Genomic DNA, 21,050 nt, shown 5'->3' on the forward strand with positions numbered 1-21,050 from the left:
AAAAAAAAAAAAAAAGAAATGATTCCTAAATTAATATGTACCTAGGGAAAATCCAAAAAGTATTCCTAGGCTATCTGTAAGTTCTGATTGACACGTCAAAACATGCCTTATTATCTGGGTTAGCACCAACTACATACGAACACATTTAGAATAGAGGGAGTGTCATTTTAACTTTGTTTCTCTTACTACACATATAGCTATTGGCTCTTTTCTTATACAGAAGAATAAGTGCTGTCACTACATTTTTATATGGGGTTCTAAAATGCCATTTCAGTTGCTAGCAAGGCTGTTCATGGCAGAGTGACCAGCATGCATGAGGTCTAGTTTCACTTGTTGACACAGAAGAAGAAACAACCCCATCTGTTTCACATATAATTAAGCTTAACTTTCCCGCACAAGTTAATGAGGCGGGAATATCAATAAAATTAGCTTAAGTTAAGTTTCAACCCTCTTATATCAATTCATATTATAGGATTACTAACTAGTAGTGTAGTTAGTGATCTAGTTAGTAACTAGTGTCACAGCCTACAATTAACATGATTGCATGTAATGAGATGGCTAAAAGGCCTACATCTGAGCATGAACAGGGAAGGGAAAAAAATATCCTTGAAAGAGGCCAGGGATAGTGCTGGTCATCAGAAAGGCTATAATCCTATGTGGAGGGGACTCCCACAAATCTAACAGAGATTACCATCTCAGCTATGGGTTTATACAAGTCATTAAGATTTTAGTTAAGTTTTCCATGCTTGAATTAGCAAAGAACATAAAGACAATTCAAAAAACAGAATTAATCAATACACAGGCACTGACACTAGCATAAGTGGAAATGGAGGACAGTTTCTAATCTACAAACTTACAGGAGGAAAAAGCAATGCCAGCCACTTGTAGTCCCTCATTCCCTATATAGCTGGCCAGGGAAATGGGTACTATGGGTTACTTAGAAATACATTTTTTTCTTTTTTTTTTTATTGGATGTTTTCTTTATTTACATTTCAAATGTTTTTCCCTTTCCAGGTCTCCCCTTCATATGCCCCCTATCCCATCCTCCTCCCCCTGCCTCTATAAGGGTGCTCTCCCACTCACCCACCCACTCTTGTCTTCCCACCCTGGCATTCCCCTACACTGGGTCATCAAACAACCTCAGGCCCAAGGGCACTTTATAAATCATAAAATATCCCCAAGGACTTACATATAACTACAATCACTTCTTTAAAACTTCAAGTCTCTATCCTAAGAACTACAATCGCTTCCTTAAAACTTCAAGTCTCTATCCTAAGAATACCCAGAAAACTTGGAGCATACTGAATGGTTGTTACAGAAGCACAGTTAAGTATGCTGTTGTAGCCACACGATGGAATGTTACAGCCATTAAAATAACAGCCACAGAAGCATCTGCACCTGATGAACTTTAGGTACGATGAAGAAGCACAACAGCAGTGGCAGCATAATGAACTGCTCGCCATCTTTCCTTGTGTCCCACGTGGCTCCCATGAAAAGTAATTCTAACACACCTCTACCCGCCAGTAACTACTGGAGAATGATATCTCATTTTTCTTCTACAGTAACCTTTTGAAAGCAACTAATGCATCTCTAGGTGAGACAACAAAACCTGGGCCCATGTAGTCATTCAGGCTGATTTGTTGGTCACTGAGGCCCACGCTGGGGAGCTCATGGACACATCACAGAACATGTCTTCAGCTACCTGTCAACCTGACATTCTGCTAAGTAGTAATCCTGCTTTAGAAAGAGGATGAGAAGCTGCCACACATATCACATGGCTGCTTCAGAAACCCGTGAAGACTTGTAAGTACTTCATAGTCAGCTCATTCTTAGCTGTTGAATTAAGTCCACACCAAAATAGTCAGTGCTGGGTCTCTGCCTGAAAATACACAGAAGCCGGAAATGAATGAGGGATGTGCTATTGTCTGTTATAATGCAGATGCACAAACAGTAGAGGCAGAGTCAAGGTAACAAGAGGATCCGTGTATAGAGGATATGGCAGCACACAGAGGTTCCTATTAAACATCTGTACAGAACTTAAGATTGACTCACCATCACGGCTGCCCGTCACGATTTCAGGGGCTCCTTCCCCAATTCCAAGTCCACCTATTCCATCTATGGTATTTATGATTTCTTTGTGGCCCTTTACAGAATACACTGGCATCTCTGGGGCTTCCAAATTCCTAAACAAAAAACATGACTACTTACCACATGGCCTTAAAACCAATTAAACTAAAATAAATTCAAAAACAAAACAAAACAAAACAAAACAATTCAAAACGGAAAACTTTAACCTAAGACAGAGACTCTGAAAATGCTAGAGGAAAACACAAATAAAATCCTGGGTGAAAGAAGCACAGGCGAGGAGTCTCTGAAACGGACTCAATAGCACAGGAAGAGGACCCAACAAGACAGGAGTGGATAAGGTTATACACAATGAGATGTTATTCAGCCATGACAAAAAATGAAATCATATTTGTAAGAAAGCAGACAGAAGTGGGAGTCGTTATGTTAAGCAAATAAGCCAGAATCGGGAAAACAAAGACTATGTTTCCTCTTATGTATGGAAAGTAAATTTAAAATTATACACACATACACATGTGTATAAATATGTATGTATGCGTATGAAGGTCATAAAGCCTGAAAGGTTGGCTAGGAAGGTAAAGGCACTTGACACCAAGCCTGACAACCTGCACTGACTCCCAGATCATACAAGGTGTGAAATGAAAACAGTCCTATAACTATAAGCCGTCTTCTGTTCTCCACTTGTGCATGGACATGGACACACACAGACACAGATACAGACACACAGACAGAAGGGCACACACATGAATAAAATGTGAAAATAATTTAAACAACAACAACAAAACAAAACTTAAAAGGGGGTCAGAAGGGAGGGAGTGGGCAATGGAATAAATATAGTGAGGATGGATCTAGTCTGAGGGATGGGGAATGCCTGTAACCTCAGCACTCGGGAGGGAGGTGCAAACAGATCTCTGTGAGTTACAGGCCAGTTTGATCTATACTGTGAGCTCCAGGACAGCTGGGGCTAGGTAGAGAGACCCTGTCTCAAAATAAACAAACAAATAAGTAAATAAATAAACAAATGTAGCTGTATTTGGCAGGAGGAGAACCAGCAATCAGGGAGCAGGCGTACAACGGCAAGCAGTAGAAGAGGGAAATGAGTAAGACCAAAGCATATTGATACATACATATGCATATATATAACTGACATGATGAACATCCACTACTCTATGTGATAAGCCCCAAAATAATGAAAAATTAATAAAATACAGAAAGTAAGACACTGGCCTCTCTTTCCATTTCTCTGAAGCTCTATGACCAAGTATGTAAAATGATGAATAAATATGAATTTAAGAGCTAAGCAGTTAAGAGAAAGGAAAATTACACTAGCTTTAGAGCAAGAAGTTATTCTAGCTTTGCTTTTATGTCATGCTTCTAAAAATAGGTAAATCCGTGAACATGGCTTAACTATAAAGCAGTACAATTTAATTGAGAACCAAAACATCTCCTTAGGCAGGGTGTGGTGGAACACCCCTCGTGTCTCATCATGAGGCAGAGAGCCCTGTGAGTTCCAAGCTCGCCTGGTCTACATAGTGATACACAGTGAATTCCAGTCCAGCCAGAGTTTACATGAACCCTGTCACCAAACGAAGCAGCTCATATTAGAAACAAGCTAAAAAAGGAAGGAAGGAAGAAAGGAGGGAAGGAAGAAAGAACATAGGCAAGCTGCTGTATACTTTAAATGCTGAAAATAGATTTTCCTAAAAAGTAATTAAAGAGAAATTTGAATTCATTTAAATTTAAATATTAAGAAATAATTCTAAGTGAGATTTACATAAAGGCAGCAGACAATTCTGTGATTTTGTTCACTCAAAGCAGCTTTTTTTTAAAAGATTTATTTTATTTATTTTATGTGTATGAGTACACTGTAGCTGTACAGATGGCCATGAGCCATCATGTGTGTGGCTGCTGGGAATTGAACTCAGGACCTCTGCCGGCCAGAGCAGGCTGCTTGCTCTAGCGTAATTCATTGTAGCTGTCTTCAGATGCACCAGAAAAGGGCATCAGATCTCATTATGGGTGGTTGTGAGCTACCATGTGGTTGCTGGGATTTGAACTCAGGACCTTTGGAAGAGCAGTCAGTGCTCTTACCGGCTGAGCCATCTCGACAGCCCTCAAAGCAGCTTTTTATTGAGTTGTTCAGTAGACATTTTTCTAAAAGTCATGTCTAGATCTTAAAGTATTAAATACTAACCAAAACTTTAACTGGAGATTTGCATGGAAAAACTTAAAATCAGTTTATTGCTCTATAGAGCCAAACCTCTTACTAAAATGGCATTAGTCAATTACTAGTCCCAAGCAGCTTGTAGGTGGGTAAGAGCAGATAAAACTGTTTCAAGTTCTTTTTTTTTTTTAATTTATTTATTATTATATAGACACCAGAAGACGGAGTCAGATCTTATTACGAATGGTTGTGAGCCAGCATGTGGTTGCTGGAATTTGAACTCAGGACCTTCGGGAGAGCAGTCAGTACTCTTACCCACTGAGCCATCTCACCAGCCCCCTGTTTCAAGTTCTAAACCAAAGAGCTTAGTATCTTTTTAAACCTTTATCCTTTAACTTTTGAGGTCATAATACAATTATATCATTCTCCCTCCCCCTCCAAACCCTTCCACAGATCCCTACCTACTCATAAACATACATATACATATAATGCTATACATACACATTCCTAAATGTAATGGGAAGCTTAGGATTTTAAGTGGACTTTGAATATGACAGAGATATAACACAGTCCTCATGGCTTCAGTTACTTTTGGAAGGAATTAAAATATTTGAAGTAGGTATTTTAAAATTAGAATTCTCTTTTAGAAGACTAATAAGCCTTTCAAAGTGAGCACTTATCCACTGCAGTACTGTTTAGTAATCTCACCATATATGAAGATTGCCATCAAAATCTCCAGTAGCTAAGAATCTCTGCTGTAAAGATGCGGCACCAAATGTTCCACATTTAATGGGCTTAGCCTTTTCAATCTGGACAGAAAGGATAGAGGAGACTTTACTTATGTAAACAGTTATTTATAATCACAACGTTGACAGCTTTGCTGTAGGGGGTTATAAACACATTAGACATAAAAACAAAACATTTTCCATAGAAATTATACTCTTTCTTTAGTCAATTTTGTGTAATTTAAAAAGCATTTCACTGCCAAAAGAAAGGTTGTTTTGTTTCGAGACAAAGTCTTACTATGTAGCCCTGGTTGTCCTTAAACTCTGAGCTCCTAGGTCACTGTCTAAGTGTGGGTAGAGTTTATTTATTTTTATTTAATATGTAAGGGTATTTTGCCTTCATGCAGGTGCATGCAGTGCCCACATAAGCTAGAAAAGGGCATTGGAGCCTCTAGAACTGGTGGTTGCCATGTGTGTGCTGGGAGTCAAACCCAGGTTTTCTGTAGCAGTCAGTGACCTCAGAGCTATCTCTCCAGTTTCTGAGACGTTTCTCACTTTGTTGCCCAAATCAGACATGATTCAATTTGGTCTAAAACCTAGAGATCATGGGATCACCGGGGAGGGAGAGGGAAGAAGAGGGGGAACGCTGCTATCTTGAACCCTGTGTGGTGGCTCACTCCTGTAGCCCCAGCACTCCAGATATGGAAGCAGAAATGCAGGTCAGGCAAGGCCTGACCTAGTGTGAATTTTAGGTCACACTAGGCTACAAAGAGATCTTTAATCTTCCCTCTCACGTTCCAAAAGCTCTCCCATTTCTGCTGGTGTGCAGGTACATACTGTGCTAACCTCTCAGCAGAAATGCAAATGCAATGGATACATTATTTTCTGAAGGCTACAAGAACAAAGATGTCCATGAGCCTCTTGTAGTCCTATCTGTAGAATCTGGTTGGTGTTCAATGCTCTCTGAATCAGGGAATAAGGAAGCCACCATTAGCCCTTCAGCACTAATTCTTGGGACTGTAAAGCCAGTACCACAGTTCTCCTCTCCCAGCTCCTCCTTTCTCATCCTCTGGATTTTATGTGCTATGTTATGTGTCTAAGCAGCGTTTTTCTTAACATGAACATTGTTGCAAACTATGAGCTCGTTCTCCCTCCCTCCCTCCCTCCCTCCCTCCCTCCCTCCCTCCCTCCCTCCCTCCCTCCCCCTGTTCGCCCTCTCCCTCCCTCCACCTCATGTGTAAGCATGCACATCCATGCTGAAGTCAGAACAGGACTTCAGGTATCCTGATCTACCATTCTCTCCTTTATTCCTCTGGGACAGGGTTTCTTAGTAAATCCTGGAACTAAGCTAGTTGACAGCAAGCCCCAGGGATCTTCCTGTCTCTGTTCTCCACAGAGTTAGAGGTGAGCAGAAGTCCCTGGCTTTTTATATGGCTGATGCAGATTAAAACTTAGTTCTCACCGGGTGGTGGTAGAGCACACCTTTAATCCCAGAACTTGGGAGGCAGAGACAGGTGGATTTCTGAGTTCGAGGCCAGCCTGGTCTACAGAGTGAGTTCCAGGACAGCCAGGGCTACAGTCTTGAAAAAACAATAAATAAATAAATAAACCTTAAAAAAAAACAAAAACCCTCAGTCCTCATGCTTGCACAACAAGCAGTCCCTCAACCATGCCTGTAGCCCCACTGATACCACTTTCAAAATGAGAAATGGTGGCTCTTACATATTGTTAGGCACAATTCCAGCTCTTTCTACTAAGTGAAACTGCTTCCAGGCCAGTAGGAGATTCCAAGAAACATTTTATTACACAGACCGACTCTGCAAGCCTAAGTCAATAGAAACACTAAAAAAAAAAAAAAAAAAAAAAAAAAAAAAAAAAGTCCTAAGCCAGAGAAAGTGGGGAAAAAAAATCAGTGCAGGAATGAATTAGAGCTAATTTCAGATTTCCTTTCTGGTTTTAACCCTCACTCATATTTTTTGCAAGATAAATATAGAGTATCATGTTTCCCTCAGGGTTTCTGATTTTGTATCAAAGAAGCAGAAACTTAGATATTATGAGGTTACTATTCAAGAATCAAACTCAAAATATATTTGGTAAAAAAAAAAAAAAACATTTAAAATGTTAGATTTTGTCACCTGCCTGCAGTGTGATCCACTTCACTCAGAAAGGTTGGCTCAGTTGTCCATGGATTTCTGAAAGCAGCCATGTTTCCTCTGCTCTCAGATGTTTACAGAAACTAGTAACTGAGAAGACACTACAAAAAAACCCGATTTGTACAGCATACAAAAGAACTCTCTTTTTATACTGTTAAGTACATTTCCCGTGGAAAGATGGGTAGAATCCAGTGGTTATTTTGGTAGAAAACTAATTGACTAAAAATGATCTACTTGGTTAAAATTATCTCACATAAAATCAGCACATGAAATTGATAAATATTGAGTATGGCCATCAATGATAGTTTACTTGACCTAGTTTTTTATATTGTTTGCAGGAGTATATGTCAGCATGACTAAAGAAGCCCATGATCAATAACTGCCATGAGAGCTATTTTTGTTCTGTCTGTGGGCAGGTCTACTGCAGCTTGTCAGTATTTCCTCCTCCACATCCAGGCACTACTTAATTTACATGAGAAAGTTTAGTTAGGCAAATGCTAAAAACCAGTGACTTCAGTAGCACAGTAGCTAAAAGTACCAAGCTTACCACCAATTTTTGACCATGATTTCATTTTTCAGGGCTGTCTTTGTCCATATGGCACCTTTAAGTTCATCAGAAAAAAAAAGGTGTCTCCTAAGTTGAAGTTTCAGATAAGGATGATGAAATGACACTTGGCTAGACACTGGTCATGTGGCCCAACAAACTGTACAACTAGGAAAGGAAGCCCTGCCTTCCACTCATCCTTCCTTCCTTCTTTTTTAATATATATATATCTTGCTTGCAAATATTCCTGTGCATTAGGTGCATAGCTGGTGCCAAAGGAAGCCGCACACAAGAGAGCATCGAAGCCCCGGAGCCGCAGTTACAGACAGCTGTGAGCTGCCATCTCGGTGCTGGGACTCAAAGCTGAGTCACCTGGAAAAGAAGCTGGTGTGCTTAACCACCAAGTCATCTCTAGCTCGCTACCCTCCATTTTTATTTATTTGTTTACTTTTGTTTGTTTGTTTTGTGTTTTTGAGATAAGATCTCACTATGTAGCTCAAGCTATTTTGGAGCTCACTGCGTAAACGAGGCTGGTATCAAACTCACAGAGATCTTCCTGCCTCTGCTGCCTGAGTGCTGGTATTAAAGGTGTATCCCAGACTGCCCAGCCTTCTACCCTCCGTTTCCATCTACTTCTTTAGCAATAAGATAAAGCACAACACAGGCAATAGCTGACCTGATCCTTTTATATGTTATCTTGGGTGCATAGGGTTTGGAGCAAGTCTTGATACCATCATAACAAAATGAGTATGTTTCCTAATATTTAGGTAAGTATTCCACCTGGCCCAACAGTTCTTAACTCTGGTACTCACTAAAATCAACTAGCAGAAGGCCACATTTCTATGGAGCAATGCATGGGTATTTTAAATCTTGCATACAACCATCATTAGCAACCAAACACATGAACAGACTTTGATGCAGTGAGAACCACTGACTATGTATTTAACTGGAAAGCTTTTCTATTGAAGCCCCAACAAATACAACATTAAATTCAGAAAGGTGCTTTGTTTCTAATATTTTACTTGGTTTTTAGAAGCGAATGTTCTTTTTTGTAGCATAGTACCTCTATGGTAGTCTCAATAACTACGAATGGAATGAAAAGGATGAAAAACTTCAACGTTGTTACTCTTGTGGTTCAGATTATGTATGACAATTTATTTTTTATCCTAGTTATATTTCCTATATGTTCTCTTATAAACACATATTACTTTCACTAAAAAATAAATAAATGAATAAATAAATAAATAAATAAATAAATGACTTTGCTAGGAGTCTTCAGAAATTAACACAGATGAACACTCTTTCACTTCAAATAACTATTACTAAACAGTATTAAGAAATCGTAAATTTTGGGAAAGCAAAAGACCACAAGTCTCTAAAAGCTTTCTGGCTGAGGGTTGACTGGCATTTGCTCCTAGTGTTTCACTTTAAAGTTTCTGTTATTCCAGTGTCTCCTGTGTTCAGAGTCGTTACCCCACACACTGACAAGCAAACCCTACACCAGTGTTTAAAACTGAGTCCCAAGTTCATTCAGTCTCCATTCTTTTAACAAATGTGTACTGAGAGGCTGGTCACAGTTACAAAGCACTGAAGACCCCGCCCCTGCTCTCAAGCTTACAATCTAAAAATGAGACAGACTGTTTACTTCTGGCACAGATGGTCAGTATTATAGGAGTGGAATGTACTGAAAGGTTCCTTGAGCAGAGATCAAAAAGGGCTTCCTAAATCAGATACTCTGAACTGGTCACTGGACCAGCAACAGGTGACTGAGTTAAGCAGTGAAGAACACAGGGCAAGGTAGGAAGGATCAAACCATGTTTAGAATCTCCAAGTTCAGCCGGGCAGTGGTGGCGCATGCCTTTACTCCCCAGCACTTGGGAGGCAGAGGCAGGTGGATTTCTGAGTTCGAGGCCAGCCTGGTCTACAGAGTTCCAGGACAGCCAGGGTTATATAGAGAAAATCTGTCTTGAAAAACCAAAAAATATATAAGAAATTAAAGAATCTCCAAGTCTAATGCCTGGCTACAGAGTAGGAACTAAACAAGAAAACAGGCTCTCAGCAAAGTTCAGGGAAGGACTGTGCTCCACATACGTTTCGATGCAACTTTATGTATCCTCTACCTTGTATCAACCCTCAACACCTCGATGTGACTGCTATTTTGTTTCATTCAACCCAAATAGAAACGTTTTAAAAACTGTAACTAACTATAACACTGTTTCTTAGTCACAACTCAGCACTCTGGCACAGAGCCTGAATCCCAGCCCACTGAGAGGCTGGTTTGAGGATTATCAGTTTGAGGTCAGCTGAGTAACACAGGAAACACTCATTTCAGAAAGGGAAGAAAGGAAAAAAAGGAAGGAAGAAGGAATGAAGGAAGGAAGGGACGATGAAAGAAAGAAAAATGTCAGTTTTTGTCCTCATTCTATAATTGGCTCACTGGCAGCTTTAGACAAAACCTGTAATCTGGTCTTGCATTATCCTCCTAAAAGTCCTTCAGTGGTGTCCTGTTTTCCTTAAGGGAAAAAGTAGGACAAATCTGTGAAATGTCTTATATACCTTGCAATGGTCCCTACTGACCCCTTTTGTATGAATGTTCCCAGCCCCACCCGACCCCAACCCGGGGTTTTGCTTGTTGCAGACAGGGTTTCAAACTGAAATTCTCCTGCTTTTACTCCCTGAATGCTGTGATTAAAGGTGTGCAATACCACTTCTAGTTTGTGTTTTTGGTTTTTTATAAGATAATAAACTATCTTCCACCACTATCCCTGAGCTTTCTCACATGCTGTTTCTTGTAAGAAACTTCATACTCTACTCTGAATTTGCTTTAGTTGGTTTCTGCTCATCCTACATCTGTTTTTACTTCCATAGACCTGTATATTAGAAAACTCATTTTGATTTATATGTATGTATGCATTCTTGGTCTGGCTGTTTGACTGTCTCCCCCAACAGAAAATAAACTCCATGAAATAGTTGGCATTGCAATTCTCATATCTGGGACTATCAGGCATTGAACTGACACTTCTTGAAAGGATGGGGTATTTACTAGTTCTTCACCAACTTCGTTGCAGGTATCCTAGTGCCTCCTTTGGTTTTGCTTGTATAAAATGCGGGCTTATTGCATATACCACTAGTAGACTACAACAACTGCAAAACAGCCTAAAAGGTCCAAGAACGTTGCCATGAATTGTTAACTTCCCAGAAACCTTGCAATAGACTGCATCGAGGATGGCAGGAGGAAGAGGCTGGCAGTGAGCCGAGGTACTAGTTCCCCAGGGAGATTTGGGGATGTCAAAAAGTTTGAAGTATTTCTCAATCTGTAATCTCCTTTCTGTTTCTGCTGGAGCAAAGCTGTAGCAAAGAGGAATCAGACACTAGAACACGCAAACCCAAACAGTCCAAGCCTGCACCCACCTCCCGCAGCAGCTTGAGGTCCCCGCGCTGGATCTCGTACACCTGAATAACGCCGGTGCCCCGGGCGAAGTTGCCCATCGTCACGAATTTGGCACTGCAGGGCACCCATTTGCAGTCGAACACTGTGTAGTTGAGACCCTTTTGAATGTGGACAATGATCTGAGGCTTCTCGAAGGTGGACATGGCGCAGTTGCGGCCAAACGCTAACCTGGTAACCAGACTGCAAACACATCAGGGGCAGTTTGTCCCTCCCTAGCCACACTCTACCCGGACGCCTTAGCAAGTTGGGCTTGGCTGCCTCCGAAAATGCCTTGTGAGCTGCTGAGACCGCACCAGATGCTTCTCCACAAATGGCACAAGCTGGTTTACTGCCATTAACACCTCGACTTCACATAGACATAGTAAAGACTGTGACTGCTTCGGCTGCGAGTTTGGGAGGGTACGGAGACATTAGCAAACAGGCATATCCTAGGGCAGCCATTCCGAAACGCGGACCAATCCTGTCTTAGGCCCCTGGCATGGACCCTTGCCTAGAAAAGGGGCGGTGTCTTCAAATTGATTGGTGGAAGCTGACGCATGCCCTGTACAACCTCGCACGTGTTTAACTAGTTACACTTACCGAACATGGCCGAGATGGAGACGCAAAACACCGGGACGGAGGATGGCTTTACTCCGGTCACGCACCGAGGGAGCCGCCGGGCGAAGAAGCTACGGGCTGAGCAGTCGTCAACGGCGGGACAGAATGGAGAACCCGGAAGCATGGACACGGAGGAGGCACGGCCAGCGAAGAGGCCGGTCTTCCCGCCGCTCTCCGGCGATCAGCTCCTGGTGGGGATCCGGATAGGGTGGGGTGGGGTCGGGGCCGGGTGAAGGGTCCTTTCTCGTTTTAGTTTAGTTTTTTTTGTTTGTTTTTTTTCTCCGTCTAGGCCCGCATCTCTCCAGTCGCCTCCTGAGTGTGTGTGTGTGTTTTTATTGCAGACTGGGAAAGAAGAAACGAGAAAAATTCCCGTCCCAGCTAACAGATACACGCCGTTGAAAGAAAACTGGATGAAGATATTTACTCCGATTGTAGAACATTTGGGACTTCAGATACGCTTTAACCTGAAATCAAGGAATGTAGAAATCAGGGTAAGGAAAAAGTAGCCATTTCGTAGCCTACCGAGTTTTAGCCTTCATAAAAGTAGAGAATGGTACACGGATGTACGTCAGTCAATAAGTGGTAACTGCGTTGTGCCCAAGGGTCCATGGGAAAACCCAAACGAGCCCCAGAATTGCAAAGTCCGTTGTAATTACAATAGAGCCTTTTATTGGAGTCCAGACTCGGATCACACTCTGTTCACTCACTAAGAGCAAGTGATTGCATGTGACCCCGAGCCCAGGAAACATATGAGTTTGTATACAAAATTGGGAATTCTTAGGATGCTTCAGAGTGAGGGGAGTGAAATGCTATAACCATTTGATAGGGCCGCACTGAAGCTGGTGAGGAATTAATGCGTGCCTGTTTTAGTGTTATCAGGAACTAATTTTATGGCTGGCCATTACTGTTTGTTTCTGCATTTTTTTTTTTCCTGCCAGTATCTTTGGTGGCTCTGGTCTCTGAGAAGGCCGCTTTCTTTGCTGTCTGAAGTTTACACATTTCTATTGTACTTAGCTGCCTTCCTTCTTACAGGGTCATTAGTTTGTATTCTTAGTGTTTGCTGATACCGTATATCAGATGCACAGTGATAGCTTGATATGTACCACATCATTTGGTCTTTAAGGTATGACATAGATGGTATACATCCATACACATGCAACTGCCAGAGGATTAGGCAAGGGAAGTTTAAGAAATATAGTGCCAAGCCGGGCGTGGTGGCGCATGCCTTTAATCCCAGCACTTGGGAGGCAGAGGCAGGCGGATTTCTGAGTTCGAGGCCAGCCTGGTCTACAGAGTGAGTTCCAGGACAGCCAAGGCTACACAGAGAAACTCTGTCTCGAAAAACCAAAAAAAAAAAAAAAAGAAAGAAATATAGTGCCTTAGCCAGAGTCATCAAGCTAATTGAATCTTAGTGCTAGAAGGGACCATTCATGATCCTCTACTCTGACACGTTATTTTATAGGTGAAAAAACGTAAATCCTAGATATTCATGGGACTTGCCAAGAGTCACACATAGGGTGAGAACCAGAGTCTGGGGCTTTGTTGTTGTTTTATTTTTGTTTTCTCTGTTTGTTTTTTTCTTTGAAACTAGGTTTCACTCTGTAGCCCTAGCTGGCCTAGAACTCGGAGAGATCTGAAGGGTGTGGGGACTAAAGGTGTGTGCTGCCATGCCCTGCTGGGCTCTGTTTTTGAGTGTGAAACTCTGAACACAATCCTGTATGCTTCTAAATTTGTTCAAATGAATTGTGGATTTGTGTGGGAGACCCAAAGGAATATTTTAGAAGTTTGATTTGTGTTTAATTTTTTAGTACTTTAATTTCCTCATGTGTTTACATTATATAATATTCAAGTTTTGAAAGTGAAGCTTAGAGCTAGATGTGTACAGCATATTATTACAGTGGTGGGCATTCTATGAATAACAGTAATTTCTGCAGTTCAAGTAATTACTTGTAGACAAGATTCTTGCTTAAGCTATTCTGGTTTCCTCAGTACCAGGCAAGCAAGTAGTCAGAACTAGAACTAGACTTTGTTGGTTTGGGAAACAACAGCATATAAATGGTCCCTTGACAGCAGAACATGGCAGGCCTGTTAGGGAGAGGCTGCCTTGATGGAGAGGAGAAGAGGACCCGTCTGGAAATTTAAAAGGGGTGGGATAGATGTGAGCCCTTGTGGCGAGCCAGTCAGAGTATGTTTAGTCACTTGAGAGGATGTGCATAGAAGTGCCTAGCTTTGGAGTGGGAATGTTCTCTCATACAAATTCAAGAGAGTGCTTTATCCTATATAAAGGAGGGCTTAGGATATTGGGGGAGGGTGGTTGATGGTGAAGGAGATTATAATGGGAATAACATTTCTAGTATTTGTTAGAATGTTCTCCTTTTCATCCCCTCCATATCTTTATTTCTTTTTCCAGACTTGCAAAGACACTAAGGATGTCAGTGCCCTAACAAAAGCTGCCGACTTTGTGAAAGCCTTTGTTCTTGGCTTTCAGGTGGAGGTGAGTGATCTCATGAGACTTCCAGATACACAGTGTGAACATTTCACTAGATGGGTCATTTTCCAGACTTTTAGTCTTTTCATTGTAGTATCTAAGAAGTTCAGTTTCAAAATGCTATGCTTGTTTCTGTCAGGAGTGTACCCTTCATGGTGTTTACGTTTATCTTGTAGGATGCACTTGCCCTTATCCGGCTAGATGACCTCTTCCTAGAGTCTTTTGAAATAACTGATGGTGAGAACATTTGTGGACAGTCAGCCTTTGTGTTTCTCATTGCATGGTGTTGGAACTGTTGTCTGATAGCTTCAACTGAGCTGTATTACTAACATTCTTCAGAAAATGTATATTTAGTGTGGCTTAGTAGGAAAAGTCAGTACACAGCCACCTGATGCCTTGTTTTTCTTCTTTAGTTAAGCCCCTAAAAGGGGACCACCTGTCAAGGGCAATAGGAAGAATTGCTGGCAAAGGAGGAAAAACCAAGTTTACCATAGAGAATGTAACACGGACACGGATTGTTTTGGCTGATGTGTAAGTATCTGTTCTTGAGGGAAATGTCATAATTTATATTTGATCTTATTAGTTTCAAAAAGGTCATAGCTGTTATATTTGTTACATCCTACCGTTCTTTTTTTTTTATTAGATATTTTCTTTATTTACATCATCCTGTTGTTCTTTCTCTTTATTGGGATAGAATGTGGAACCTTGTGCGTTTTGGTCAAGAACCACCCTGCTTTATAATGCTTCATGGAACCCATGTTCTTGTCATTGGAGCTTTGTGGGCATGTGGTTCTAGCTGAATGCTACCAACCTTGAAAGGCTGATGTCTTAGTCAAGGAAATTTCAGTAATTGTATTTTTTTTCTCGGCAATAAAAGAAATATTTAGAATCACTTAGAACAATTGATTACAAGGGAAGATTTTAATTTTAGACAAATCTGAGAAATCATTTTGGGAAGTACAAGAAGTGGGCGTTTGAAATGCCGTCATGAAGCTTTCCTTTTGAGTACATATCTGTATTTCAGGTGGGGTACACCCACACCCTTCTAGGAAGGGAGGTATTGCATGCTTTGGTAAGAACAACCTTTCAGTTTCACGTGACTAAATAAGATGGTGTGGGCTTACGGTGAGGATGAGGTACTGGATGGCAGAGCTGGGAGGACCTCTCTCAGGTCAAACTGTTCTGAGGTTGGTGTCAAACAGATAGGTGGTAGCCTAGAGCTGATAGAATATGAGGTTGGCAAATCACAGTTGACAGAGGGTGTGAGGATTTCACTTAACGCTATTTTGCTATAATGATCATTATTGAGGCTGCATTAATGTAGACATTCTTTATTCTCAAGGGTAACTTTTGTATTATATTGGTGGCCCTCTACTTGAAACCAAATGTATTATAGTTCTCCTCTTTTTTTAGACTGGGCCTTTAGAGTCCGAAACATGAGCTTTTTGCTACTAGAAATTTCAAAGACTTGGAAATACAATATTTAAATGGCTGAACGGAGCCTAAAAGTCTTCATTGGTTGAAAAATCCAAAGCTAGAACTTACTTGTAGTGGACTTGGGGCTAACTTGTCATTAACTTTGTAATCCACAAATGTAAATGTCTTGGAATTTACTCTAAAAGTTGTTTTCAACTGGGTATTTGGGCTCCGCTTACATCAGTAAAATGTACCTGTCAGCACTGTCTTCTAATGAGTGGCTCAGCATAGCTCTGTGCTGGGCAGGGTCTGTCTAGTGGGTTACTGAGCTATGCACATTACCGTAGCCCCACCATGTCCACAGTGCTCACCATCAGTCCCTGTGCCCTCTGCTCCAGTGACCATTGTTCTACTTCTATCACTGATTTCCAGAAACTCATGTAAATGAATACCCAGTGTGTATTTAGCATATTGCTTTGAGTTTCTGTGTTCTGTTAGCTACAGCAGTTGTTCCTTGTTTTTATAGCCAAGTAGCATTGTAATTACAGTTGATTGTCATTTGAGATGTTTCATTTTGGAGCCATTATGACCAATGCTGGTGTAAACAGTAATTTGTTACATTTAAAATTTTTTTGAGATTGTAATATAATTACATGTCTCCCTTCCCTCCAAACCCTATCATGCCCTTCTTTGCTCTTTCAAACTTAATGGTCTTTTTAAAAAAATTGTTCCTGCCTGTATATATGTATATTCACAGTATATGTATATATACATATATTTCTAGATATAAGCTGCTCAGTCTGCTTAATGTTGTTTGTGTCTGTGCTTTCAGAGCTGTCCTTTTGGTATTGGATAACAATTGGTGTGCTCTTCCCTTTGGAAATTATGTCTCCCACTTCCAGCTTTCCTCAGTTACTTGTGGTTCTTTATGTAGGGTTGAGGCCCTTTGACTTTTCCCACCTGCTTTGGCATGTCCATTGCTATTGTTCTTGTTGTATGCTGGTGAGACTTTATGAGTCACTTCTGATGTTAGTAGGAGATGTAATCTCACAGTAAACTCCCTAATCCTCTGGCTTTTACAGACTTTCCCTGCTCTTCAAAATGTTTCCTGAGTATGGGGCTTTTGTAGGTATATCCATTGGGACTGAGCTTCACAACTCAATGGTCGTGGTTTTCTGTAGTGGTCTCTGTTCATTGCACAGAGAAGTTTCCTTTATGAGGGGTAAAGACTACACTTACCAGGCTAAGTCTGGCATTTTTATAATGTTGTTAATAACTTCGCAGTACATAGTACAACATGAGCAAGATTTAAAATTAAAGACAGTTTGCTTTCTAGATACATTGGAAATACCAGAGGGGGGAAGACAATGTTGCCTGTGTTTCGTGAAACCTTCATGCATCTAAACATGCACACAGTAGGGGTGGGCCTTAATGAGCACCTGCCTCATCCATGCTGGGATTTTCCTGGCTTGATTATGTGCAAGTTTATGCAGGAACTACAGCTGTTATGAGTTCATGAGCACAACGACCCCAGCATGGCCAGAAAGTGATGCTTTGTGGCAGACTTCCCAGCTTCTGGCCCTTCTGTTCTTTCCATCTCACCTTTCTGGATGCTCCATAAGCCATGTGGGGAGGGCAGGTGATATGGATGTCTCATTTAGGGCTGAGCATTCTGCAGTTGCTCATTTGCTGCACTCTGACCAAATTGGAGTCTTTGCATTAATCATCATCCACTGCAAAAAAAAGCTTCTTTGATGAGGGCTGAGAGCTGTGCGCAGATATGTATTTGAAAGGCAGTTTGCTGCTCTATCTAGGAAAATATGTAGTAGATTCTCCCCAGGTCTTATGTCCTGCCTGGCAAGTTTTTGGCCAAATGTTCAGTGCTAGGTATGGGTTCCATCCTGTGCAGTGGACCTTAAAACCAGCCCCATTAAGTTAGTGAGCCTATCTTGCCAGGTTGGTCATTGTAAGCAAGTAGGGTTCACAGCTGAATAAGACCTGGTGACTTTTCTGGCCTGACAGCCTGTATAGCATCTTGTATTACTTACTATGCAAGATAGTAAGTAGAGGGGTCGCATCCAGGTAATACCAGCTCGATTTCTCTGCATCCTATGACCAAAATGTGCGGTGTGTTCAGCAGTAAGATATTAAAGGAAATATAGTCCCCATCCAGCAACCTCAAAGTCAGTATCTCACATCTAGCATTAGGCTTTCATTTGATATTCTTTGGAGTCAGGGAGAAACATTATATCCCCTAAGTATACGATGACATCTAGTTTCATTTATATATAAGCTTTGGAGCTTCTAAAATAGTTTTTCATAGATTTATAAAATGAAATTAAAAGGTGCTATAATCCTTGAGTCAGAGTTAGAGTTCTGGGCATTCAGTGAGTATCTACATGGTCTAAGCTCTTGATTTCTGTGTCCTTTCCATATTGTGTCCTCCTTCCTTCCCCATTCTTATCCCTCAGGATGAAACCCAGGGCCTCACACTAGGCAAGGATGTGTGCCTCTGAGCTACATCCCTATCCCTAAGTCTCCTGATTACTCGAAAGTTCCTTTCCTAGTGTACAGTGGGAATAATATCTACTTAATAAAACTCTTGAGGATTATATGAACAAACACGGAGGACTTACTGGATGGGAGCAACTATTAACCAGGAGTGGTTTGTTTTGTTTTGTTTAATCTGTGTTAGGATGAGTGGGTTGTGGGTCATAGCAGTTGTGTGGAGGTCAGGGGACAGCCTGAAAGAAGAGAGTTCTCTCTTTCTACCAAGTGGGCCTCTGGGAACAAACATAGGTTGTCAGGCTGGGTAACAAATACCTTTACACACTGAGCCATCTCTCCCTGCCTGTAATGAGTAATCTGGGAATGGTGGTACATGCCTGTAATCTCAGCCCTCAGGAGGCAGACAGGAGAATCACTGCATGTTTGAGGCCAGCATGATCAGCATTGCAAGAACCTACCAAGAAAGAAAAAGAGAAAGGAATTCTTATTTTGTTCTTGAGTATTTGTATTTTTTGATAATTTCCTTTGTGGGGGTATATACTTCCTGTGCCACAAATCACTCATTGTAGAAGTGTCTTTAGAATGTTTAGAACACTGTCCACCAGTACCCTCGCCTTCAGTTCAGGGGTGGGGTCTACTGACTTTCCATAGTTTTTAGTTTCCCGGGATTTGATATGGACATGCCTTTTGTGGCTCACCTGACTTGCTTTACTTCTTTCAGGAAAGTTCACATTCTCGGCTCTTTCCAGAACATCAAGATGGCAAGAACAGCCATCTGCAACCTCATCCTAGGTAACAGGATAATTCTTTGGCATTTTTTTTCTTTGGAAAGGTGGGAAACAGGAATACAAGCCATATTTACAAAGCAGCTTTCATATTGATAAAGATAACAAATAGAAGCTGAAGAGTTGGCAAAGAGAAAACCAGGAATACTTAAGATTCCGTTTGTTAGAGGAGTGAAAGGGTATATTGGGAATATCATTAAATCTCTTGCATTCCCAAGGAAGTACACAGAAAATCCATTCCAAAATAACAGAAAACAGTACATATTAGGTTCTATAAAATGAGCCAGTCAATTTGATTGATCCAGTTAATCTAGATCTGGAGTCATAACAACTTGCTCAGAGGAACAGTTGGCTGCTTTTCTCTAGTGTTTTGGTCTGCCTGGCTGACTTGGTTTTGAAATTGTCTTTTTACAACTCTTTTCCTTAGGAATGCAAAGTATTTGTCTTCTATGTATGTGTTTCTATGTGTTTGAATATGTTTGTATATATAATCAGCTTTTTTTCTTAAACAGGAAATCCCCCATCAAAGGTGTATGGCAATATCCGAGCTGTGGCCAGCAGATCAGCAGATCGGTTCTGATTTTCCATGGACCCTTGAAATGTTCACATAAAACCATGGAAAGAGTATCCCAGCCACTTAAAGCTCAGGTTTCTTCTCAGCTCTCAGCCAGAGCAGACGCAGAAAAAGAAGTTTAACAGGACTTGCACTCAGCTGCTTCTAGGATAACTTAAATATGATAGAATACTGAAAAATACAGCAGTTTATATTTAAAGTGTAAATAAACCACACGGGGCAGATTCACAGTTTAAAACCCTATTATTTTAAAGACACCTGCTTGCTTACAACTTTTTGGTTAGATTTACAGCTAAACTTATAAACTTATATAAACTCTGAAGTTTTTAATTAAAAATGAATCACAATTCTTGGCACTGGGCACTGTGACTATTTCAGGGTTGAGTCATGGCCGTAACTTGCACTATTGTGCTCATCATTGTGGATATTAAACATGTGACTTAGATACTACATTCCCTTGTTTCTCAAAAGCCTTAATCAAAATATTGTAATGATTGGAGGTCAGGAAATTCAAGCAATAACTAAAAATAGTAGTGCTTTTTTTAATTAGCATTTTTGTATGAGTGTTTTGTCTGCTTTAGGTATGTATACCATGTATATACCTGGCATTCCCCAGAGGCTAGAATAGTTCATCAGAACCCTCAAATTAGAATAGATAAGGTTGCAAATCGCCATGTTTTCTGGGAACTGAACCCAGGTCCTCTGAAACCTCAGTAAGTGCTCTTAAACCATTGAACTAGCTCTAATAAAGAATGTGTGTGCTTGTTTGAAGATAGGGTATTACAGTGTAGCCCTGGCTAGCGTTGGACCCACAGAAATCCTGTTCCTGTCTCCTGAGTACTAGGATTCAAGGTTGTACGCCTCCACATCCAGCATAGATTTTATTTTTATTATGTGGACACGTGTGTATTATGCGTGTATGCCTATCTTTTGTGTAGATGTTCCCCTGGAGCTGTATGTAGTTGTAGACGGTTGAGACCCTGGTATAGGTAGTGGGAATTAGGCTGCAGTCCTCTGGAGAGCAGCAGGTGCTTATAAATACTGAGACACCTTTCCTGCTTCTGATTTTTGAGACCGAGTATGTAGTCCAAGCTGGCCTGTAACTCACTATATAGGCCCGCTTGCCTCAAACTTGGGTAGGTCTAGTTCCTCAACTTGGCATGTGCCAGGGTTACAAATGTGTGAGTTGAGGCAGTTAAGAAAGTAACTTTTGCCTGAGGAGGTTTAGATTCTATGTTAAATTGCAGTGTCTTTATATTCTTCCCTCCTGAATACTACTATGCATTCAAAGGGGATACAGTACTAGAGAGCAACTCTTGGATACAAACGGATGAATGAATGCCTGCATGCCTCTTGCTGATAGTTAATCTTAACCTGGACCAAATAACTTCCTTAATATCTTGTCAAACAGTGCAGCCAGCCTGAAAGCTATCTGTGGCACTGCCTGCTGTTGGACTCATCTGTTAGCTGTAAAGCCCCACTAGTCTTTTGGGTCCTCTGCATCTATCACAACTCCTTTACTATGTTTTACTTATTAATGCATTGGCTGGGTTAAAAGAG

At 41.0% G+C, this 21,050-nt stretch overlaps 2 protein-coding genes across 2 annotated transcripts in view; one reads left to right on the plus strand and one right to left on the minus strand.

The window, feature by feature from the left end:
* Nucleotides 1-11,656, minus strand: part of Wdr92 (WD repeat domain 92) — a 24,632-nt gene extending 12,976 nt beyond the window's left edge. The window contains exons 1-3 of the mRNA XM_031342847.1: nucleotides 11,083-11,656; nucleotides 4,958-5,058; nucleotides 2,053-2,183 (exon numbers count right to left, since the gene is read on the minus strand). Coding sequence (XP_031198707.1) covers nucleotides 2,053-2,183; nucleotides 4,958-5,058; nucleotides 11,083-11,265 — 415 coding nt within the window. The 5' untranslated portion in view covers nucleotides 11,266-11,656. The remainder of the gene's footprint in view (nucleotides 1-2,052; nucleotides 2,184-4,957; nucleotides 5,059-11,082) is intronic.
* Nucleotides 11,280-19,940, plus strand: Pno1 (partner of NOB1 homolog). Its single transcript, XM_031342848.1, has 7 exons — nucleotides 11,280-11,910; nucleotides 12,061-12,210; nucleotides 14,130-14,213; nucleotides 14,384-14,444; nucleotides 14,621-14,738; nucleotides 18,853-18,923; nucleotides 19,429-19,940. Exons 1-7 carry the CDS (start codon nucleotides 11,707-11,709, stop codon nucleotides 19,494-19,496), a joined length of 756 nt encoding a protein of 251 aa, XP_031198708.1. The 5' UTR covers nucleotides 11,280-11,706; the 3' UTR covers nucleotides 19,497-19,940.
* The last annotated feature ends 1,110 nt before the right edge of the window (nucleotides 19,941-21,050 follow it).

This window comes from Mastomys coucha, unplaced genomic scaffold (assembly GCF_008632895.1).
Source record: "Mastomys coucha isolate ucsf_1 unplaced genomic scaffold, UCSF_Mcou_1 pScaffold22, whole genome shotgun sequence".
Taxonomy (NCBI): domain Eukaryota; kingdom Metazoa; phylum Chordata; class Mammalia; order Rodentia; family Muridae; genus Mastomys; species Mastomys coucha.